This window comes from Mauremys mutica, chromosome 20, assembly GCF_020497125.1.
Source record: "Mauremys mutica isolate MM-2020 ecotype Southern chromosome 20, ASM2049712v1, whole genome shotgun sequence".
NCBI classification, from domain to species: domain Eukaryota; kingdom Metazoa; phylum Chordata; order Testudines; family Geoemydidae; genus Mauremys; species Mauremys mutica.
In genome coordinates, this window is record NC_059091.1 from 25,227,101 (window position 1) to 25,250,131 (window position 23,031).

Here is a 23,031-nt window from a genome sequence, read left to right on the forward strand (position 1 = left end):
ACACCCCCTGCCCCAGTGACCGGCCGAGCCCTTTAGCCCCCCATGTCCCACAGTGACCGGCCCCAGCTGGGCCCAGAGCCCCCCATGCCCCAGAGCCCCCCCATGCCCCAGTGACTGGCTGAGCCCTTTAACCCCCCACCCCCACAGTGACTGGCCCCAGCTGGGCCCCAGAGCGCCCCCCAGCCAGCGCTGAGCAGGCCCCGGTGCCCCCCATCTGCCAGGCCCTGGTCTCCGGCAGCCCACCCCACGCTGCACCCGCTCTCCCTCTGTGACGATGCGGTTCTGGCGGGACCCAACTGAGGTGCCAATTCAGGACAAATCGCTTAAACAGGGCAGTTACGGCCCCAGCCTGGGGTTTTCCAGCTCTAAGGCACCAAACCAGCCAGACCAAGAGGACTTCGGTCTCACCCCACTGGCGAACCACAAGTCACACAAGCAATTTCCTTAGACACTCCAGTCTCCCAGTATCACCACCAGTGCACTCGTCCTGGGGATGAATGGTTATGAAAACCAACACCCCAATAAAAGAAAAAAGTTCTCTCGATCCCAAAGGACCAAGCCCCAGACCCAGGTCAATATACACATCAGATCTTACCCACAAATCACGCTGGTGCCAATCCTTTAGAATCTAAAATCTAAAGGTTTATTTACAAAGGGAAAAAGATCGAGCTGAGAGCTAGAATTGGTTAAATGGAATCAATTACATCCAGTAATGGCAAAGTTCTTAGTTCAGGCTTGTAGCAGTGATGGAGTAAACTGCAGGTTTAATCAAGTCTCTGGAGAACATCCCCCGCTGGGATGGGTCAGTCAGTCCCTTGTGCAGAGCTTCAGTTTGTAGCAAAGTCCCTCCAGAGGTAAGAAGCAGGATTGAAGACCGGATGGAGATGAGGCATCAGCCTTTTATCGGCTTTTCCAGGTGTAAGAACCTCTTTGTTCTCACTGTGGAAAATTACAGCAAAATGGAGTCTGGCGTCACATGGGCCAGTCCCTGCACTTTGCTGAGTCACAAGGCGTGTCTGCCTCTCCATGGGTCAGTTGTGTAGTTGATGGTCCTTAATGGGCCATCAAGCAGGCCAGGCAGAGCTAACACCAGCTTGTCTGGGGTGTCACCCAGAAGCAGAGCACAAATACAAAACACAGACAGTACAGAGCCAATACTCATAACTTCAACTACAAAATGACACATGCACCCAGACAGCACAATCCTAACCAGCAACCCAGAACCTGGCCTTACACACCTTATATGACCCCCTTTACCTAAGATTTGGGGCCACTACAGGACCTTGGTTGCAAACACTGTTCTATATGGTCCCAGATTCTATCACTAACGTGACCCCCTCTCTCTGCCCAGGGCCTGCCAGGGGAGCGAGGCCAGACGGGGCCGACGGGGAAGCCGGGCCCGAAGGTACCTCAGGGTCTGGCTGCGCAGCACCAGCCCCACCCGCTCCGTCCGTCCGTCTGTCTGTGTCGGTGTCCACCAGCCGGGTATTAGCCAGACCCCCCGTGCCCAATCCCGGCCCCCCTGCCCCGTGGTTACAGAACCCTGGCCCCACTCCATGGGGCGTTGGGGACCCAGCCCAGCTCCCTGCCATCCCCCCATTGACCTCTGCCCCCCATACCCAGCGCCCTCCCTCTGCCCAGCGCCCCCCCCCCAGCGCCCGGTGACCCCCAGCGCCCAGTGCCACCCGGTTCCCCCTGGCACCCAGCACCCCTCCAGTGCCCGGTGACCCCCAGCGCCCCGTCCTCCTCCCCTGGCACCCAGCACCTCCCCCAGCGCCCGGTGCCCCCCAGCGCCCGGTGCCGCCCTGTTCCCCCTGGCACTCAGCACCCTCCCCCAGCGCCCGGTGCCGCCCTGTTCCCTCTGGCACCCAGCACCCTCCCCCAGCGCCCGGTGACCCCCAGCGCCCGATGCCACCCGGTTCCCCCTGGCACCCAGCACCTCCCCCAGCGCCCGGTGACCCCCAGCGCCCCATCCTCCTCCCCTGGCACCCCTGCCATGCATCCCCCCCCCGCTCCGCCCCCGCCCCCAGTTCCTGCCTCACCCATCCCCTCGACTCACCCCTGCCCAGCGCCTGTCCCTGCTGCCTGTGCTCTGGCGCAGGGTCCCCGACCCTGAGGGGGAGCCTGGCCGCCCTCAGCCTGGTTCTCTGTCCCCAGGGCGACGCCAGCCATGACGGGGCCCCCGGAGCTGGAGGAGAGAAGGTGCGTCTGAGCGGGGACCCCACGGGCTGGCCAGTGTCTGTGAGCGTGGCGGGGATCCCCCCCAACCCCCCTTGCCCTGGGGGGGGACAGCCACCCAGGGGGCCAGGGCCCTTGTGGGGCTTGGGGCAAGGGGGGATACAGGGGTCCTGGGGGGCTGTGGGAGAGGGTGGGGGAGGGGAAATGAGGGGTGTCACGGCGTGTGGGGGAGTCAGGGCCCTGCACCCTCTGCCTGGGACTCCCAGTGACTCTCAGCCAGCCAGTAACACAGAAGGTTTATTGGACACAGGAGCACAGGCTACAGCAGAGCTCGTGGGCACAGCCAGGACCCCTCACTCTGGCCCTTCTGGGGGTGCAGGGAGCTTATTTCCCAGCTTGGGATTCCCTGCGCTGCACCCCCCAGCCCCAAACCGACACTGACCCCCCCTCCCCACTCGGCCCCCTGCCTTGGTCCAGCTCCCCGGGCAGAGGTGTTGACCCCCCGCCCCCGCCTGGCTCAGATCCTGTCCATCACCCAAAGTCCTCCCCGGCTCTCCCACCCCCACACAGACAGCCCCTGCTCCGTCACAAGGGGGGTCTGGGTGCTGTCCCCCTTGTGCTCACAGCTGTTCTCCTGCTCTCCCAGGGCCCCCAGGGGCCACAGGGCCCCAACGGTTTCCGAGGCCCGAAGGGGCCGCCTGTAAGTACAACTCCCCTTCCCCCCGGGGCTGGGAACAAACTCTCCTGGGGGTCCCTCCTGCAGGGTTGGGGTTCAGGGAGAGCCATTACTGCAGAGCTGCGTGGGGTGGCCCTGGGTTGGGGGGAGGCGCGTGGGGCGGCCCTGGGGGGGATCTGGCCGGTTGGTGCGTGGGGCGGCCCTGGGTTGGGGGGAGGTGTGGGGGGCAGCCCTGGGGGGGATCTGGCTGGTTGGTGCGTGGGGCGGCCCTGGGTTGGGGGGAGGTGTGGGGGGCAGCCCTGGGGGGGATCTGGCTGGTTTGTGGGGTGGCCCTGGGTTGGGGGGAGGTGTGTGGGGCGGCCCTGGGGGGGATCTGGCTGGTTTGTGGGGTGGCCTTGGGTTGGGGGGAGGTGTGTGGGGCGGCCCTGGGGGGGATCTGGCTGGTTTGTGGGGTGGCCCTGGGTTGGGGGGAGGGGAGTGGGGCGGCCCTGGGGGGGATCTGGCTGGTTTGTGGGGTGGCCCTGGGTTGGGGGGAGGCGCGTGGGGCGGCCCGGGGGGGGATCTGGCTGGTTTGTGGGGCGGCCCTGGGTTGGGGGGAGGTGTGTGGGGCGGCCCTGGGGAGGATCTGGCTGGTTTGTGGGGTGGCCCTGGGTTGGGGGGAGGCGCGTGGGGCGGCCCTGGGGGGGATCTGGCTGGTTTGTGGGGTGGCCCTGGGTTGGGGGGAGGCGCGTGGGGCGGCCCTGGGGGGATCTGGCCGGTTGGTGCGTGGGGCGGCCCTGGGTTGGGGGGAGGCGTGTGGGGCGGCCCTGGGGGGATCTGGCCGGTTGGCACCCGCAGCCCCTGACTCTGTGCCTTGGCAGGGTCCGGCTGGGAAGGACGGGCTGCCCGGACACCCAGGACAGCGCGGGGAGCCGGTGAGTCCCCCCCCCCACGCCCCTGTTGCCGTCCCAGTGGGGCCTGGCTGCAGGGGCTGCCCGACACTCACCCCCGTCTCTCCGCAGGGATACCACGGCAAGACCGGCCCCCCCGGCCCCACGGGGGTGGTGGGACCCCAGGTGAGTGAGCCCCATGCCCGCCCCGGCCCCATGCCCGCCCTGGCGCCCCGGCCCTCTGTCCCCATGCCCGCCCCGGCCCCGCGCCCCCGGCCCCATGCCCGCCCCGGCCCCGCTCCCCCGGCCCCATGCCCGTCCCGGCCCCATGCCCGCCCTGGCCCCGCGCCCCCCGGCCCCGCTCCCCCGGCCCCGCGCCCCCTGGCTCCATGCCTGCCCCGGCCCCGCGCCCCCCGGCCCCGCGCCCCCCGGCCCCGCTCCCCCGGCCCCGCGCCCCTGGCTCCATGCCCGCCCCGGCCCCATGCCCGCCCTGGCGCCCCGGCCCTCCGTCCCCATGCCCGCCCCGGCCCCGCGCCCCCGGCCACATGCCCGTCCCGGCCCCATGCCCGCCCTGGCCCCCCGCCCCCCGGCCCCGCCCCCGGCCCCGCGCCCCCTGGCCCCGCTCCCCCCAGCCCCGCGCCCCCCGGCCCCATGCCCGCCCCGGCCCCGCGCCCCCCAGCCCCATGCCCGCCCCGGCCCCGCGCCCCCCGGCCCCATGCCCGCCCCGGCCCCGCGCCCCCCGGCCCCATGCCCGCCCCGGCCCGCCCCGGGCCCCGCGCCCCCCGGCCCCGCGCCCCCCGGCCCCGCGCCCCCTGGCTCCATGCCCGCCCCGGCCCCGCGCCCCCCGGCCCCGCTCCCCGGCCCCGCGCCCCCTGGCTCCATGCCCGCCCCGGCCCCGCTCCCCCGGCCCCATGCCCGCCCCGGCCCGCTCCCCGGCCACATGCCCGTCCCGCCCCATGCCCGCCCTGGCCCCGCGCCCCCCGGCCCCGCTCCCCCGGCCCCGCGCCCCTGGCTCCATGCCCGCCCCGGCCCCGCGCCCCCCAGCCCCATGCCCGCCCCGGCCCCGCGCCCCCCGGCCCCATGCCCGCCCCGGCCCCGCGCCCCCCGGCCCCATGCCCGCCCCGCCCCATGCCCGCCCCGGCCCCGCCCCCCCCGCCCCGCCCCCGCCCCCCCCGGCCCCGCGCCCCCCGGCCCCGCGCCCCCTGGCTCCATGCCCGCCCCGGCCCCGCGCCCCCCGGCCCCGCTCCCCCGGGCCGCGCCCCCTGGCTCCATGCCCGCCCCGGCCCCGCTCCCCCAGCCCCATGCCCGCCCCGGCCCCGCGCCCCCCGGCCCCATGCCCGCCCCGGCCCCGCGCCCCCGGCCCCATGCCCGCCCCGGCCCCGCCCCGGCCCCGCCCCGGCCCCGCGCCCCCCGGCCCCGCGCCCCCCGGCCCCGGCCCCCTGGCTCCATGCCCGCCCCGGCCCCGCGCCCCCCGCCCCCCCCGCCCCCCCGGCCCCCGCCCCCTGGCTCCATGCCCGCCCCGGCCCCGCTCCCCCGGCCCATGCCCGCCCCGGCCCCGCTCCCCCGGCCACATGCCCGTCCCGGCCCCATGCCCGCCCTGGCCCCGCGCCCCTGGCCCCGCTCCCCCCAGCCCCGCGCCCCCCGGCCCCATGCCCGCCCCGGCCCCGCGCCCCCAGCCCCATGCCCGCCCCGGCCCGCGCCCCCCGGCCCCATGCCCGCCCCGGCCCCGCGCCCCCCCGGCCCCCCCCGCCCCCCCCCGCGCCCCCCGGGCCCCATGCCCGCCCCGGCCCCGCCCCGGCCCCGCCCCGGCCCCCGCGCCCCCCGGCCCCGCGCCCCCCGGCCCCGCGCCCCTGGCTTCATGCCCGCCCCGGCCCCGCGCCCCCGGCCCCGCTCCCCCGGCCCCGCGCCCCCTGGCTCCATGCCCGCCCCGGCCCCGCTCCCCGGCCCCATGCCCGCCCCGGCCCCGCTCCCCCGGCCACATGCCCGTCCCGGCCCCATGCCGCCCCCTGGCCCCGCGCCCCCCGGCCCCGCTCCCCCGGCCCCGCGCCCCCTGGCTCCATGCCCGCCCCGGCCCCGCGCCCCCCCGGCCCGCCCCCCCCGCCCCGCGCCCCCTGGCTCCATGCCCGCCCCGGCCCCGCTCCCCCGGCCCATGCCCGCCCCGGCCCCGCCCCGGCCCCGCCCCGGCCCCGCGCCCCCCGGCCCCGCTCCCCCGGCCCCGCGCCCCCTGGCTCCATGCCCGCCCCGGCCCCGCGCCCCGGCCCCGCTCCCCCGGCCCCGCGCCCCCTGGCTCCATGCCCGCCCCGGCCCCGCTCCCCCGGCCCCATGCCCGCCCCGGCCCCCCCCCCCGGCCACATGCCCGTCCCGGCCCCATGCCCGCCCTGGCCCCGCGCCCCCCGGCCCCGCTCCCCCGGCCCCGCGCCCCCTGGCTCCATGCCCGCCCCGGCCCCGCGCCCCCCGGCCCCGCTCCCCCGGCCCCGCGCCCCTGGCTCCATGCCCGCCCCGGCCCCGCCCCCCCGGCCCCATGCCCGCCCCGGCCCCGCTCCCCCGGCCCCATGCCCGCCCTGGCCCCGCGCCCCCCGGCCCCGCTCCCCCGGCCCCGCCCCCTGGCTCCATGCCCGCCCGGCCCCGCCCCCCGGCCCCATGCCCGCCCTAGCCCCGCGCCCCCCGGCCCCGCTCCCCCGGCCCGCGCCCCTGGCTCCATGCCCGCCCCGGCCCCGCGCCCCCGGCCCCCCGGCCCCATGCCCGCCCTGGCCGCGCCCCCCCGGCCCCGCTCCCCCGGCCCTGCGCCCCCTGGCTCCATGCCCGCCCCGGCCCCGCGCCCCCTGGCCCCGCTCCCCCAGCCCCATGCCCGCCCCGGCCCCGCGCCCCCCGTCCCCATGCCCGCCCCGGCCCCGCGCCCCGGCCCCATGCCCGCCCGCCCCGCTCCCCCCGGCCCCATGCCCGCCCCGGCCCCGCTCCCCGGCCCCATGCCCGCCCCGGCCCCGCTCCCCCGGCCCCATGCCCGCCCTGGCCCCGCGCCCCCCGGCCCGCTCCCCCGGCCCCGCGCCCCTGGCTCCATGCCCGCCCCGGCCCCGCGCCCCCCGGCCCCATGCCCGCCCTGGCCCCGCGCCCCCGGCCCCGCTCCCCCGGCCCCCGCGCCCCCTGGCTCCATGCCCGCCCCGGCCCCGCGCCCCCCGGCCCCCCGGCCCCATGCCCGCCCTGGCCCCGCGCCCCCGGCCCCGCTCCCCCGGCCCTGCGCCCCCTGGCTCCATGCCCGCCCCGGCCCCGCGCCCCCTGGCCCCGCTCCCCCCAGCCCCATGCCCGCCCCGGCCCCGCGCCCCCGGCCCCGCTCCCCGGCCCCGCGCCCCCCGGCCCCATGCCCGCCCGGCCCCGCGCCCCCCGGCCCCATGCCCGCCCCGGCCCCGCACCCGCCCCGGCCCCGCTCCCCCCGGCCCCGTGCCCCCCGGCCCCATGCGCCCCCCGGCCCCGCGCCCCCCGGCCCCGCACCCGCCCCGGCCCCGCACCCGCCCCGGCCCCGCGCCCCCCGGCCCCATGCCCGCCCTGGCCCCGCGCCCTCAGGAGCTTGGGCCCGTCTCCCTGTTGGTGGCCTGTGATCCCCCCCCGCTCTCCATGGGGGGCCATCGCTGGACTGGGGGCGCGGCGCAGTCAGCAGGCCTGTCCTGCAGGGGGCGCCCTGCTCCCCCTCTGGGCCCACGGGGTACAGCTGGCCAGGCCAGGCCCCCACAGGCCTTGGGGGGTGGCAGGGCTGATGTGGGGTGTCTGACCCCCCCCCGCCCGGCTGCTGTGGGGGTGGGGCTGCCCCTTCTCTTGCAGGGCCCAGCAAGCCCCCCATTGGATCCAGCCCACCCTGCCCCACCTCACTGTTGCCCCTTCTCTGCCCCTCAGGGTAGCTCGGGCGAGACGGGCCCCATAGGAGAGCGGGGGCATCCTGGCCCCCCGGGTCCCCCTGGGGAGCAGGGGCTGCCAGGGGCTGCCGGCCGGGAAGGGGCCAAGGTAGGTGCCATGCTGGGGGCAGGGGGAGCAGGGGCTGTGTGCACACGCGCCCCCCAGTTCCTGCTTGTGCAGCACGGCAAGCAGACCTGACCAGGGGCTGGGAGCCCGGACGCCTGGGTTTTCTGCCCGGATCTGGCAGGGGAGTGGGTGGCTCCGATGCTCTGCAACGGCTCTGTATGAAGCCAGCCAGGTCTGGGGTGGCACAACTCCCCTCAGAGCACCTGTCACCAGGTGTGTGGGGTGGGACCGGGGGGAGGTGTGTGGGGTGGGACCAGGGAGGAGCCAGCGTCCCTGCTCGCACCACACACTTCCCTTTGGCGGGTCGAGCTGGACGGGACCCCTGGGAAGCCAGAGGGCCCTGCCCCCCCCACTCCGCAGTCAGCCGTGACTCTCAGCCAGCGTAAAACAGAAGGTTTATCCGTCGGCAGGACGACAGCGTAGAACCGAGCTTGTTATTACCGACATCAGTGGCTTTCAGCCAAGTCCTTCTTGGGAGGCCTGGGCCAGACACTCCGGATTCCACCTCTTCCAGTCCCCCACGCAGACTGCCAGCCTCCAGCCGCCCCACCTCCAACATCCCCCTTGATGGGGGCCGGTTTTGTTCAATATCTTCATTAACGATCTGGAGGATGGTGTGGACTGCACCCTTAGCAAGTCTGCAGATGACACTAAACTGGGAGGAGTGGTTGATACGCTGGAGGGTAGGGACAGGATACAGAGGGACCTAGACAAATTAGAGGATTGGGCCAAAAGAAATATGATGAGGTTCAACAAGGACAAGTGCAGAGTCCTGCACTTAGGAAGGAAAAATCCCAGGCACTGCTGCAGACTAGGGACCGAATGGCTGGGTAGCAGTTCTGCAGAAAAGGACCTAGGGGTTACGGTGGACGAGAAGCTGGATATGAGTCAGCAGTGTGCCCTTGTTGCCAAGAAGGCTAATGGCATTTTGGGCTGTATAAGTAGGGGCATTTCCAGCAGATCGAGGGATGTGATCATTCCCCTCTACTCAGCACTGGTGAGGCCTCATCTGGAGTACTGTGTCCAGTTTTGGGCCCCACACTACAAGAAGGATGTGGATAAATTGGAGAGAGTCCAGCGGAGGGCAACAAAAATGCTTAGGGGGCTGGAGCCCATGACTTATGAGGCGAGGCTGAGGGAACTGGGATTGTTTAGTCTGCAGAAGAGAAGAATGAGGGGGGATTTGATAGCTGCTTTCAACTACCTGAAAGGGGGTTCCAAAGAGGATGGATCTAGACTGTTCTCAGTGGTAGAAGATGACAGAACAAGGAGCAATGGTCTCAAGTTGCAATGGGGGAGGTTTAGGTTGGATATTAGGAAAAACTTTTTCACTAGGAAGGTGGTGAAGAACTGGAATGGGTTACCTAGGGAGGTGGTGGAATCTCCTTCCTTAGAGGTTTTTAAGGTCAGGCTTGACAAAGCCCTGGCTGGGATGATTTAGTTGGGTTTGGTCCTGCTTTGAGCAGGGGGTTGGACTAGGTACCTCCTGAGGTCCTCTATGATTCTATGATGCTATGATGCTCCTCTTCCTTCTCTGTCTCTCACTTCTAGGGCAAAAGGTGTCACCTGGTCACACCCACCTCCTGGGTCTCAGGTTACACAGGTGCAAATACCTGGGCAGCCTCACCTGCCCTGAGGGCCTCAGCAAAATCAGACCCCCAGTTCCCACCACCTGAGTATTGGTGCAGCACACAGGGAAACTGAGGCACACACAGTATTAGCGCAGGACAGTAAGACTCGCATGCAACATAACAAGATGAATAAAACCCCACTTCATCACAGGGCCTGGGGTCAGCTGCTCAGGGCTCCCTGGCAAACTGTCACCTTCTTCCCGCTCTTCTCGTGCCAGCACCTACTCCGGCCCCCCGTGTTCTGCCTCGGCCTGCTGGGCCCCCTCGCTGCTCCCCGTACGGGCCGGGGGCTCGGCACCCCCAGCCAGCTCTGGGGCATGGGGGGCTGTGCCCTGCCCCCTCGGCTCTGGTGGGATGAGGGGCGTTTGCCTGCGGTGGGAGTGTGGGAGGGGTCCCCACTCACTGCTAACCGTCTCTGTCCCCTAGGGCGACCCTGGCCCGGCTGGCCTGCCGGGGAAGAGCGGCCCCCCGGGAATCCCTGGCTTTCCCGGCGCCAGGGCCGCGCCCGGCGAGACGGTGAGTGCTGCCTGGGCGGGGGGCGGTGAGGGCAGGTGCTGGGATGGGGCACCCGCGCGTGTAACGGTCCTGTCTTGTCTCCTCCACAGGGCCCGGCCGGCCTGAAGGGCAGGGAGGGGCCTCCCGGGCCCCCAGGCTCCCCAGTGAGTAGCTGGCCCCGTGGCCCCATCCCCTCTCCAGGGGAGCCCAGTGCTGGGGTGGGGGCCCGCAGGGGACTTCTGGCGGGAAGGGAGGGGGTTTGGGGACTCTTGGGAGGCCTTTGGGGGGCTGGAGCTCTGGGGGGCTGTCGGTGGCAGGGTCAATGGGGGTCTGGGGGGGCTGTCAGGGCAGGGTCTCAGTGGGGTTTGGGGGTGGGGGGACTTCCATGGGGGAATTGGGGGCACAGCACCCCTCAGCCAATGTGCAATTCTCCCCAGGGCTCCCCTGGCGAGCGAGGCCCCTCAGGGGCGGCTGGAGGCATCGGGCTGCCAGGCCATGGGGGGGAGCAGGGCCCCCCTGGTCCCGCTGGGGAGAAGGGTGCCCAGGTAAGTGCTGGCTGCTCCTGTCGGGGCTGCACTTAAACCTTGACCCCCACCCCGTGGGGCTCTTGGAGGGGGGCAGTGTGAGTGCGGCAGTGGGGCTGCACCTTTCTGGGGGGTTGGTCTCTGCCCCGTGGGGTGCGCTGGGGGTCGGGGGTCGGTCTTTCCCCCGTGGGGTGGGCTGTGGGTGGGGGGGGTCGGTCTGTGCCCCGTGGGGTGGGCTGGGGGGTCGGGGGTCGGTCTGTGCCCCGTGGGGGGGGCTGGGGGGTCGGGGGTCGGTCTGTGACCCGTGGGGTGGGCTGGGGGGTCGGGGGTCGGTCTGTGCCCCGTGGGATGGGCTGTGGGGGAGGGGGTCGGTCTGTGCCCCGTGGGATGGGATGGGGGTCGGGGCTCGGTCTGTGCCCCGTGGGATGGGCGGTGGGGGAGGGGGTCGGTCTGTGCCCCGTGGGGTGGGCTGTGGGGGAGGGGGTCGGTCTATGTCCCGTGGGGTGCGGGGAGGGGGTCGGTCTCTGCCCCATGGAGTGGGCTGGGCGAAGGGGATCGGTCTCTGCCCTGCGGGGTGCGGTGGGGGGAGGGGGTTGGTCTCTGCCCCGTGGGGTGGGCTGGGGGGAGGGGGTCGGTCTGTGCCCCGTGGGGTGCGGGGAGGGGGTTGGTCTCTGCCCTGTGGGCTGCGGGGGAGGGGGTCGGTCTCTGCCCTGTGGGGTGCGGTTGGGGGAGGGGGTTGGTCTCTGCCCCGAGGGGTGGGCTGGGGACCCTGGGGGGAGGAGGTTGGTCTGTGTGGCCCCCCACTGACCCTGCTTTTGGTTGCTCCCTTTTCTGCCCCACAGGGCGAGAGGGGCTCGATGGGCCCTGCCGGGCGTGATGGGATCCAGGGGCCCAGGGGCCTGCCAGGCCCAGCCGGACCCCTGGGCCCCGCAGGTGAGGACGGCGACAAGGTAGGTGGGATGGAGCATCGCGCCGAGCTGGGGTCCCCAGCGACGGTTCCTCCGGCGATGGGGACGGTTCCCATGGCGATGGCTGGTTTGTGGGGGATGGTTCCCCCAGCGATGGCGGGTTCCCTGGTGACGGTTCCCGTGGCGATGGCTGGTTTGTAGGGGATGGTTCCCCCGGTGATGGCGGGTGTGACGAAGTGGGACTGGTCTTACTGGGGGCTCATCAGTTGCTAGGAGACAGAGTGTCAGGCATTTGGCTGCATGGACTTTTGCTGCTAGATACTTAGGATCTGTACCCAGCCCCCAGTGCGACCAGTCCCACTTCGTCACAGCGGGTTCCCTGGTGACGGTTCCCTGGTGACGGTTCCCATGGCGATGGCTGGTTTGTAGGGGATGGTTCCCCCGGTGATGGCGGGTTCCCTGGTGACGGTTCCCATGGCGATGGCTGGTTTGTGGGGGATGGTTCCCCCAGCGATGGTGGGTTCTCTGGCACGGGATCCTCAGAAGGTCTCATCGAGGTCTCTTTGCCTTTGCAGGGGGAGCTGGGGGGCCCCGGACAGAAAGGGAGCAAGGGGGACAAGGGGGAGGCGGTAAGTACTGGGGGCAGTGCTGGGGGTCGCTGGGGGGCCCTGACTGGGCCCTGCCACCAGGCTCCTCGCACCCAGCTCCGGCGCGGCGTGAGCCGGGGGTGGGACGGGGTCTGAGGAGGAGGCAGGTGGCGACAGGGGAGGAGTGTAGTGGAGGACTCGGAAGGGGCTGGAGATGCTGGGGGGTGAACAGTGGGGCAGGTAAGGGGGCGGGGGGCTGGTTTAGAGGCTGCTTTTGCCCCAGCTCTAACTCTGTGCTTCTCCCACCAGGGCCCACCGGGACCGACCGGTATCCAGGGACCCATCGGGCACCCCGGCTCCGCGGTGAGTATCTGGGGAGCGCCCAGTCACCTCCCAACTGCTCCCCTCAGCCTCCCGCCCGGGAGTCACGCACACCCGCCCCCTGTGCCCCACTAGTGCCCAGGGCCTGTGTCTGACAGTCCCGGGGGACCCCTCCTGCCCCAGTGTCCTGCTGCGTGACCCCCCCCTCCCCGAGCTGTGTGACCCTCCCAAACTGCGTGACCCCCAGCTCTGCCCCCCCCACAAGCTGTGTGACCCCCTCCATGAGCTGCGTGACCCCCAGCTCTGCCCCCCCGAGCTGCGTGACCCCCTCCATGAGCTGCGTGACCCCCAGCTCTGCCTCCCAGGAGGTCTCTGCACCGGCAGGCGCTGATCCCAACCCCTCTGGCCCTGCAGGGAGTGGACGGAGAGCCTGGCCGCCGCGGGCAGCAGGGGATGTTTGGCCAGAAGGGAGACGAGGGGGCGCAGGGATTCCCTGGCTTGAGCGGCCCTGTTGGATTGCAGGTAGAGACAGGCACCGGGGCGCGGGTGGGAGCTAGGCTGGGCTGGTGGGGGCTGCGGGCGGGAGTGAGGGGCACCGGCAGAGCTGGGGGGGAGCCCAGGGCTGGGCTAGCAGGGGCTGCAGGTCGGGAGTGAGGGGCACCGGGGCGCGGGTGGGAGCTAGGCTGGGCTGGTGGGGGCTGCGGGCGGGAGTGAGGGGCACCGGCCGAGCGGGGGGGGCGCCCAGGGCTGGGCTAGCAGGGGCTGCAGGTCGGGAGTGAGGGGCACCGGGGCGCGGGTGGGAGCCCAGGGCTGGGCTAGCAGGGGCTGCAGGTCGGGAGTGAGGGGCACCGGGGCGCGGGTGGGAGCCCAGGGCTGGGCTGGTGGGGGCTGCGGGCGGGAGTGAGGGGCACCGGCACAGCTGGGGGGGAGCCCAGGGCTGGTCTGGCAGGGGCTGCGGGTTGGTGCCAGCAGAGCAGTTTGGGGATAGGCCTGGGAGCTGGGGGGGGCTTGTCCCAGGAGGGATCAGGCAGCCCCTACGCCCCCAGTTAACCCCCCGTGTGGTTCTCCGCAGGGCATGCCGGGCCCGCAGGGCGAGAAGGGTGAGAGCGGAGATGTCGGCCCCATGGTATGAGCTCCCCCCGCCCCTCAGCTCCCCCTGCCCCCTCCTCCTCTCAGCTCCGATAAGAACATAAGAGCGGCCAGACGGGGTCAGACCCAGGGTCCACCCAGCCCAGTGTCCTGTCGGCCGACAGGGGCCAGCGCCAGGTGCCCCAGAGGGAGTGACCAGAACAGGGGATCAGCAAGTGACCCGTCCCCTGCCGCCCATTCCCAGCTTCTGGCTAACAGAGGCTGGGGACCCCATCCCTGCCCAGCCCGGCTAATAGCCACTGATGGACCTGCCCTCCAGGAACTGATCGAGTTCTTTTTGAACCCTGTTATAGTCTTGGCCTTCACAACATCCTCTGGCGAGGAGTTCCACAGGTTGACCGTGCGCTGTGTGAAGAGCTTCCCCTGCCCCTCCGCCTCCCCTCAGATCCCCCTCCCGCCCCTCCCCGAGTGGCTGTGCCCGTCGGGTGCCCCGTACTCCCTGGCTCTAACTGCCTGTCCGTTCCCTTCTCTGCAGGGCCCCCCCGGGGCTGCGGGGCCGCGTGGGGCGCAGGGACCTGCCGGCGGCGAAGTGAGTTCTCTGTCCATTCCGGGGGGAGGGGGGGGCTGCCGCCTGCCCTGGGGCGGGGAGGGGCGATTCCAGGGGCAGGGGGTGTCTGGGGGGCAGAGGCTGCTGGGGGGCAGGCTCAGCGAGCCCCACTCCCTGGGAGGGCACAGCCCCTGTGGGGGGGAAGGAGTTTGTGATGATGAGTTTGTAGTTGCCAAAGAATCCAAAGGTTCGAGTCCCGTGTCCATGTTCAGGGGGCTCCAGCCAGTGACTGGGGGTCTCAGTCCTTGTGGCTGAAGGTTTCCCCCTCTTGGAACCCAGAGCAGCTCGGAGGTGAAGCAGGATCGTGGCCCAGGGTTTTGATACATTTCCAGCCGCCTTTGGGCCTGAGGAAACAATCGGCCTCACTCTCCTGCTCCCAGCCGGCCTGGCCAGGAGCCCAGGGGATGTACCCAGGAAAGGGGTCAGATGCGGGTTACCCCAACTGCGCTGCAGAGAGAGACAGACAATAACACGGTTTCCCTCAAGTGTCTTCCTAAAATCAGAGCTCTGGCGATAGCCGAGACTTGTCGCTGCCACCCCAGGCCCTGAGCACCCAGCTCCCTTCTGCCTCCGGCGCTGCGGCTGCGTTTCCCAGCCCGGCCGGGCCGCTCAGGGGGCGAGTTCCTTACCCCCCACCCCTGTCCCTAGGGCCCCCCGGGGATGCCAGGTGGAACGGGTCAGCCGGGCGCCGTCGGGGACAAGGTGAGTGTGGGGGGGGGCACTGGAGCTGATGCTGGGTCCCCCCCCAGTCAGGGCACTGGGGACCCCAACTGGGACGGGTGCAGGGGAACCTTCCGCCCCCAGAGCCAGCTCCCAGCAATGTCCCTGCACCCCCCCGTCCCCTGTGCCAGCCCCCTCCCTAGGGCCCCAGCCCAGCCCCCCTCCCCGGGACAGGGCCCCCTCCCTAGGGCCCCAGCCCAGCCCCCCTCCCCGGGACAGGGCCCCCTCCCCCAGCCCGGCCCCCCTCCCCGGGACAGGGCCCCAGCCCGGCCCCCCTCCTCGGGACAGGGCCCCCTCCCCCAGCCCGGCCCCCCTCCCTGGGGCAGGGCCCCCTCCCCCAGCCCGGCCCCCCTCCCCGGGACAGGGCCCCAGCCCGGCCCCCCTCGCCGGGACTTGTCCCCAGCCCAGCCCCCCTCCCCCAGCCCGGCCCCCCTCCCCGGGACAGGGCCCCAGCCCAGCCCCCCTCCCCGGGACAGGGCCCCCTCCCCCAGCCCAGCCCCCCTCCCTGGGGCAGGGCCCCCTCCCCCAGCCCGGCCCCCCTCCTCGGGACAGGGCCCCAGCCCGGCCCCCCTCCTCGGGACAGGGCCCCAGCCCAGCCCCCCTCCCCCAGCCCGGCCCCCCTCCCCGGGACAGGGCCCCAGCCCAGCCCCCCTCCCCGGGACAGGGCCCCCTCCCCCAGCCCAGCCCCCCTCCCCGGGACAGGGCCCCCTCCCCCAGCCCAGCCCCCCTCCCCGGGTCAGGGCCCCCTCCCCCAGCCCGGCCCCCCTCCCCGGGACAGGGCCCCAGCCCAGCCCCCCTCCCTGGGACAGGGCCCCCTCCCCCACCCCGGCCCCCCTCCCGGGACAGGGCCCCCTCCCCCAGCCCGGCCCCCCTCCCCGGGACAGGGCCCCCTCCCCCAGCCCGGCCCCCCTCCCCGGGGCAGGGCCCCCTCCCCCAGCCTGGCCCTCTCCCCTGTCCAGCTCTGCTCTCTCCAGGGCAGTTCTGCAGAGTGAACCCTGCAGTGGGGCCACAGCCCCCCTCCCTCTCCCCCCCCGAAGGAAAATGAACACTCGGGGGGGGGGAGTACGGTGCAAGTGGGGGAACTCATGGTTTCCACGTACATTTCACAGAAATCCCCCTTCTCTTTCCTGCCTCCCCGGCCTGGCGGGGCCGGGCCCATCCGCTGGGCCAGGCCGGGGGCAGAGCGCGGGGCTCACTCTGCTCTTCTCCCCTTGCGCAGGGGGAGCCGGGCGAGGCAGGAGACCCCGGGGCCCCAGGGGAGCCGGGCCGGCCGGTAAGTTCTGGGACACACGCAGCGGGGACCAGGGACCGGGGCCTCCCGGCAGCGTGTGAGGGGTCTGGGGGCGGGAAGCGAATTGAGGGTGCCCGGCCCGGCCCTGCCCTGTGGGAGTCCAGCCCAGCACCCTCCTGCGGCAGCTCGGCCCACAGGTTAACGCCTCACTGTCCTGTGTCCACCGGCCCCACGCGGGGGAAGCAGGGCCAGGGGGGCAAACTCCATGGGACGCTGCCCCCCCAGTGCCAGCCCTGACGCCCGTGTCTCCCTGCAGGGCGCGAATGGGGAGCTGGGGGAGAAAGGGGATTCCGGGCCGTCGGGCGCTGCTGGGGCCCCGGGCAAGAGGGGGCCCCCAGGAGAGGACGGAGCCAAAGGCAACCTGGTGAGTGCAGCAGGGCTGGGGGGGGCACTGCATGGGGGGGCACTGCATGGGGCCAGCGGGGCTGGGGGGGGTCACAGCAGGGGGGGCACCGCATGGGGCCAGCGGGGGGGGGGTGTCACAGCATGGGGGGCACGGCATGGGGCCAGCGGGGGGCGGAGTCACAGCATGGGGGGCACCGCATGGGGCCAGCGGGGGGGGTGTCACAGCATGGGGGGCACCGCATGGGGCCAGCGGGGGGGTCACAGCATGGGGGGCACCGCATGGGGCCAGCGGGGGCGGTGTCACAGCATGGGGGGACACCGCATGGGGCCAGCGGGGGGGAGCACAGGAGGGGGCCAGCGGGCTGGGGGGGGTCACAGCATGGGGGGCACTTCATGGGGGGCACCGCGTGGGGCCAGCGGGCTGGGGGTACTTTGTGGGGCCAGGAATAAGGGGAACGGGGGTGTGACTTCACTGCTGACACCTGCCCTCCCCCAGTCCCCCCCCCTCACACCCGCCCAGCCCCCAGCTGCCCCCACTCCCCGGGTGTCCAGGCCTTGGGGGGGTCTCTCGGGCTCTGCCTCTGGCTCACGGACCCTTTCTCCCTGCAGGGCCCCATCGGCTTCCCTGGCGACCCCGGCCCCCCTGGAGACCCCGGGGAGCCGGTGAGTAACCCCTGCTCGCCCCACATGGCTCCAGCCCCTCCTGACAGGCCCGGGCCCCCCGTGTCCCCCCAGACTGTGCCTGCAGACAGCGACTGGGCACCCGGCCCCTGCCGCCCAGCTGTGCTGCCCCACACGACGGGGGCAGGGGAGTTCAAGGGGCTGCCCCAGCACGGGGCAGCATCAGCACAGTCCAGCCAGGCCCTCGGGGGCGGGGTCTGTCCAGGACTCCTGGGTTCTATCCCCAGCTCTGGGAGGGGAGTGGAGGCCTAGTGGTTGGGGGGCTGGAGCCAGGACTCCTGGGTTCTATCCCCAGCTCTGGGAGGGGAGTGGGGGCTAGTGGTTGGGGGGCTGGAGCCAGGACTCCTGGGTTCTATCCCCAGCTCTGGGAGGGGAGTGGGGGCTAGTGGTTGGGGGGCTGGAGCCAGGACTCCTGGGTTCTATCCCCAGCTCTGGGAGGGGAGTGGGGGCTAGTGGTTGGGGGGCTGGAGCCAGGACTCCTGGGTTCTATCCCCAGCTCTGGGAGGGGAGTGGGGGCTAGTGGTTGGGGGGCTGGAGCCAGGACTCCTGGGTTCTATCCCCAGCTCTGGGAGGGGAGTGGGGGCTAGTGGTTGGGGGGCTGGAGCCAGGACTCCTGGGTTCTATCCCCAGCTCTGGGAGGGGAGTGGGGGCTAGTGGTTGGGGGGCTGGAGCCAGGACTCCTGGGTTCTATCCCCAGCTCTGGGAGGGGAGTGGGGGCTAGTGGTTGGGGGGCTGGAGCCAGGACTCCTGGGTTCTATCCCCAGCTCTGGGAGGGGAGTGGGGGCTAGTGGTTGGGGGGCTGGAGCCAGGACTCCTGGGTTCTATCCCCAGCTCTGGGAGGGGAGTGGGGGCTAGTGGTTGGGGGGCTGGAGCCAGGACTCCTGGGTTCTATCCCCAGCTCTGGGAGGGGAGTGGGGGCTAGTGGTTGGGGGGGCTGGAGCCAGGACTCCTGGGTTCTCGCCTTGGCTCTGTTCCCAGGACGGGGGCAGTGCTGAGCCTGGGCAGCCCCTTGATTGCCAGCGGGGGGGTGACTCTGGCTGGGCCAGGGCACTGACCCGTCCCATGTGCACAGGGCCTGGACGGAGCCCCTGGGGAGAAGGGCGACGGCGGGGACCCCGGCACACCGGTGAGTGATGGCAGCAATGGCCTGCGCGGGCACCGTCTCCTACCACGGGCTGGGAGCAGCACCCAGAGCCCCTAACAGAGGGGCCAACAAGTGATGGGGGGATGGTGTCACAGATCCCTGGCTCTGCGCTGAGCCCCGGCTTTCCAGCCCCCTGGCAGGAGCCCCTCGGCCTGCCAGAGCCCCCGGGGGACCCGCTCTGCCCGCAGGCCTGGCCACGCGCCTCACCGCCTCCGAGGCTGAGCCTCTGGGCTCCAGCCCTCCTGCTGCCCGCCCGGAGCTCTGCCCCGTGGGTCCGGCTGAGCCCCACGCCTGACCCAGCCCTGGCCCCTCTGCAGGGACCAGCGCGGCTCAGCCGGGACTGGCAGCAGCCCCCGGCCGCGCTCCCCAAGCAGAGACGGGCTCCTTAGCCCCCGGCCCCGGGACGGCCCCTGGTTGGCGCAGAGCAGCGAAGGCCCCGGCTCTCGGCTCCGAACGGCCCCGGGAGGAATCCCCGGCGAGGGTGATGCTCCCTCTCACTGGGGTCAGGCCCCCGACCCCGCCGCCTCCTGGGGCCGCACCTCTGAGCCTTCAGCAGCCCGGCTCTGCCCGCTGGCTTGTCTCGCAGGGACACAGGCTGGCTGCTGGGGCGGGGAGCAGGGAAGATGAAACACGTGTACGTTTGGGACATGAATTGTATCGAGCATCTCAGCTGTAGCTCGGCCTGCGCGAGGCCGGACCGTGCGCTGTTTGCGAGGCCAGGGCGGGGAGCAGGGAAAGGAAGGACGAACCCAGCCACACCCGCAGGGACAAACCAGGGCAGGGGAGGCTGGGTGAGTGGGGCCAGCCGGGGGCTGAAGGTTGGATCTCTTCTGAGCCCGCTCCACCCTGTCCTGTCTGGGTCCCTGCGCCAGCCGGCCTGAAGGACACAAACCAGTCACCTGCCCCCGGTCACCCAGTCCCCCAGCCCCGCCCTGCCATGGGCCACCACGTCTTTGAGTTTCTTGGTGTTCAGAGTGAACGTCCGCTGCCCCCAGGGCGAGATCCCGGAGCCCTGGCCATGGTGGCGAGTTCTCTGAAAACGTCCACGCAGTGCGCAGCATCCGGCACAGAAACGAGCAGGGCGTTGGGAACTGTTAGCAGAGGGACAGATAATAAGACAGAAAATATCCTATTGCCTCTATCTAAACCCACGGGACGCCCACACCCGAATACTGCGGGCAGATCTGGTCGCCCCCGTATAGATCAGCTTCCTTATGAGGAGAGATTACAATGACTGAGACTGTTCAGCTTGGACAGGAGACGAGTAAGGGGAGATATGGTGGAGGTCTATAAAATCACGTCTGGGGTGGAGAGAGTAAACAGGGAAGTGTTATTTACTCCTCATAACACAAGAACCAGGGGCCTCCAAATGAAATGAACAGGCAGCGAGTTTAAAACAAACACAAGGCAGCATTTCTTCACACAACGTGCAGTCAACCTGTGGAACTCACTGCCAGAGGATATTGTTGTCACGGACTCACAGATCGTGCCCACTCTTGGGCCCCATGCGGTCCGTGGGGGGGGTGCCCCTTTCAGTGCGACAGCCCTTCTCGGGGGTCCACTCTCTCTTGGGGTCAGGCCCCTCCACCTCCTGGAGCCGCCCCTCTCTGAGCCTTAGTGCCCCTGTCTCTGCCGTGGGCCCCCTCAGGGAGTCCCCTCGCTCTGCACCCCCCAGGCCTCCTCACCCCCGAAAGGGTTGATGCCCCCCCCCCCCCCCGCTCTCTAGACCGGAGTGACTCTCAGCCAGCATAAAACAGGAGGTTTATTGAGAGTTGAACCCAGCACAGGAAACTCTCCGACCTCAGGCCTGGCCTCCCTCAGCCCAGCACATCCCAGTCCCCCTGCAGCCAGGGGGGCTCTGCCTGCTCCCCCTCTCCAGCCCCGAGCCCCCCTGCTCCCAGCTGGGCCTCCGACATCCCCGGCCCCAAGCCCCCTCTGTCCATTGGCTTCTCTCCAGGGAAACAGGCAGGCCTGGGTCTCCTCTCCTCTCAGCCCTCCTCTGGCTGGAACTGGCTGGTCAGGTCACCGGGGTCCTCTCCCCGCAGCCCATTGTCCCCCACTGGCCAGAACCGGCTGCGACTCCTGAGCTGGGTCTCCGGGTCGTCAGGTCACCAGTCGCTGGGGTCTCCATCCTCCAGGCCGGGCCGGGGTCCCACGTTCCCTCTCCGGTCCTGTGTCCCAACAAACTCCCTCTCCCCTCCCCTCGTTAAACCAGTAACACCCGGGGACACTGAGTCCCACCCCGCCTGCCTGCAACCCCCTGGGAAACCAAGGAAAACACAGGCAAATCCCCCAGTTTCTCACAATTGTGAAGGCCAAGACTATATCAGAGTTCAAAGAAGAGCTAGATAAGCTCATGGAGGACAGGTCCATCCATGGCTATTAGCCAGGGCTGATGCCTCTGTTTGCCAGAAGCTGGGAATGGGCGGCAGGGGACGGGTCACTTGATGATTCCCTGTTCTGTTCACTCCCTCCGGGGCACCTGGCGCTGGCCCCTGTCGGCCGACAGACATTGGGCTGGATGGACCCTGGGTCTGACCTGGTCTGGCCGTTCTGACGTTATGAAGGAGCCGAGTTGTATCTGGCTCTCAGCTGTTGTCAGTGATGGGTTCGGGGGCCGGGTGGCTCGCTGGCCATTAGGGAATGGCCGAGGGCAGGTGTTTTCTGTAGCTGATGAAATAAGGACCTGTCGAGAGATGCCCGTAGCGTCTCCGGCGTGGCTCGAACAGACGGCTCCTGTCGTAGGCCTTGGATTCAGGCAGGAGGTTGATAAACTGGAGGGGGTCGGAGAAGCTGCCTTAGAGGGAGAGATGCCAAGAGCTCAATGTGTTTGTGACACCAAGACGGCCAGGCTGGGGCACCCTGGCTCTGGCGGGGCCGGTCCAGCCTCGGGCCGGGTGCAGAACAGGATCCGCCCGGGTGCCCGAGCCTGGGCTGCCCCGGGACCAGGTGGTGACCAGCCGCTGATGCAGCTGACAGAAGGGTGAGGGGTGACGATCAGCGCCGGGGTGGGGGGGGGGTATTTACACGGGGCTCCCCCACTGAACACGCTCCAGGCTGGCGGGGGCAGCCAGACATTCCGGCTGCAAATGAGACTGTTACCCGGGAGCGTGATTAGCCCCTGGGCCCATCCCAGGGCCGGGCGGCTCCTCCAGTGCTGGCAACGCGTCAGTCCGCCTGGGTGGCTGCAGGTCTCTGGCGGGGCTGGAGTCGGACGAGATGGGCTCAGCCTCTCACCTGCCGTCCTGGGCTCTCAGCGTCCCTGCGCAAGGCCAGGAGAATCTCCCTCTGGCTGTGGCTGCAAGGGGTCTATGTCCTGTCCAGACACGCGCACCTCCCCTCTCCTGCACCGCGTAACCCTTTCCACCCTCTGCCACGGTGCAAAGTCCAGAGGGTGCCCGGCACCTCTAACGGAGAGACCCCTGGGCGATGGGGGGGTCCTCTGGGTGCCTGGCACCCCTAATGGAGAGACCCCTGGGCGATGGGGGGGACCTCTGGGTGCCCGGCACCCCTAACGGAGAGACCCCTGGGCGATGGGGGGGACCTCTGGGTGCCCAGCACCCCTAACAGAGAGACCCCTGGGCGATGGGGGGGACCTCTGGGTGCCCGGCACCCCTAACGGAGAGACCCCTGGGCGATGGGGGGGGAGGACCTCTGGGTGCCCGGCACCCCTAACGGAGAGACCCCTGGGAGTGTGGGGCCCCCTACTGCCAGCCCCGAGGCTCCTACTGACCACGTGGTTTGTGTGCAGGGCCCAGCAGGCGCTTCTGGGGAACCGGGTCCCCCCGGTCCCCCAGGGAAGAGGGTGAGTAGGGGCTGCCAGTGGGGTCACGGCTCTTGGGGGAGGGGCCCAGTGGGGTCAGGATCTATGGGGAGGGGCCCAGTTAGGTCAGGATCTGGGGGGAGGGGCCCAGTGGGGTCACGGATTGTGGGACAGGCTAATGGGGTCAGAATCAAGGGGAGGGGCCCAGTGGGGTCAGAATCTGGGGGGAGGGGCCCATTGGGATTAGGGATGGGGGGATTGCGGGACAGGCTAATGGGGTCAGGATCTGGGGGGAGGGGCCCAGTGGGGTCAGGATCTGGGGGGAGGGGCCCAGTGGGGTCAGGGAGGGGGGGGTTGGGGGACAGGCTAATGGGGTCAGGATCTGGGGGGAGGGGCCCAGTTGGGTCAGGGATCTGGGGGGAGGGGCCCAGTGGGGTCAGGGATCTGGGGGGAGGGCCCCAGTGGGATCAGGGATGGGGGGGTTGGGGGACAGGCTAATGGGGTCGGGGTGGGGGGCTGCACAGGGGTGGGGGTGACTCTCTCGCCCTCTCTCTGTGCAGGGTGCGGTGGGGCCAGCCGGGCGCGAGGGTCGGCCGGGCGAGAAGGGCGCCAAGGTAAGGGGACCCCCTCAGCCCCCCAGCACATCTGGTGCCTCGTCGCCGGTGCTGCCAGGCCTTGTCCTCCCCCCCCCCCGCCCGTGAGAGCGGAGCTGCCTCTGGGGCTGGGTCAGCCCCCGTCTGTGCTGAGCTGGCAGCCAGGGGCCTGGGTGGGAGGTCTGGGGGTCTGTGTGCTCGGGACACCTGCCCCTGGGGCTGGGCTGAGACCCCCCCAACTCGATTCACCCCCCCCCCCGCCTGGGAGGCAGTGAGACGGGGATCCCTGCCTGGTGCCCGGGCTCTGACGCGGCCCTTTCTCCCCCTGCCCAGGGAGAGCCTGGCACAGAGGGCCCCCCCGGGAAGATGGGCCCTGTGGGGGTGCAGGGCCCCCCTGGCCGGCCGGGCTCAGAAGGTCTGCGCGGGATCCCCGGTGCAGCCGTGAGTGCCAGCCTGGGTGGGGCACGATGGGGGGTGGGTGGAGCAGGGCAGGTGAGCGAGGGGGCGGGTGGCAGGGGGCTGGGCGGGTGGGGTGAGCGAGGGGGCGGGTGGGGTGAGCGAGGGGGCTGGGCGGGTGGGGGTGAGTGAGGGAGGGTGG

At 71.3% G+C, this 23,031-nt stretch overlaps 1 protein-coding gene across 1 annotated transcript in view; it reads left to right on the forward strand.

Annotated features, from left to right (window-relative positions):
• COL5A3 (collagen type V alpha 3 chain) overlaps window positions 1-23,031 on the forward strand; it is a 60,976-nt gene that overhangs the window by 24,830 nt on the left and 13,115 nt on the right. Inside the window, exons 34-56 of the mRNA XM_044995250.1 lie at window positions 1,352-1,405; window positions 2,158-2,202; window positions 2,825-2,878; window positions 3,715-3,768; window positions 3,856-3,909; window positions 7,609-7,716; window positions 9,792-9,881; window positions 9,971-10,024; window positions 10,298-10,405; window positions 11,227-11,334; window positions 11,868-11,921; window positions 12,189-12,242; window positions 12,615-12,722; window positions 13,273-13,326; window positions 13,825-13,878; window positions 14,545-14,598; window positions 15,836-15,889; window positions 16,164-16,271; window positions 16,862-16,915; window positions 18,006-18,059; window positions 21,829-21,882; window positions 22,401-22,454; window positions 22,767-22,874. Of these exons, the coding sequence (XP_044851185.1) occupies window positions 1,352-1,405; window positions 2,158-2,202; window positions 2,825-2,878; window positions 3,715-3,768; window positions 3,856-3,909; window positions 7,609-7,716; window positions 9,792-9,881; window positions 9,971-10,024; window positions 10,298-10,405; window positions 11,227-11,334; window positions 11,868-11,921; window positions 12,189-12,242; window positions 12,615-12,722; window positions 13,273-13,326; window positions 13,825-13,878; window positions 14,545-14,598; window positions 15,836-15,889; window positions 16,164-16,271; window positions 16,862-16,915; window positions 18,006-18,059; window positions 21,829-21,882; window positions 22,401-22,454; window positions 22,767-22,874 (1,593 nt within the window). The remainder of the gene's footprint in view (window positions 1-1,351; window positions 1,406-2,157; window positions 2,203-2,824; window positions 2,879-3,714; window positions 3,769-3,855; window positions 3,910-7,608; window positions 7,717-9,791; window positions 9,882-9,970; window positions 10,025-10,297; window positions 10,406-11,226; window positions 11,335-11,867; window positions 11,922-12,188; window positions 12,243-12,614; window positions 12,723-13,272; window positions 13,327-13,824; window positions 13,879-14,544; window positions 14,599-15,835; window positions 15,890-16,163; window positions 16,272-16,861; window positions 16,916-18,005; window positions 18,060-21,828; window positions 21,883-22,400; window positions 22,455-22,766; window positions 22,875-23,031) is intronic.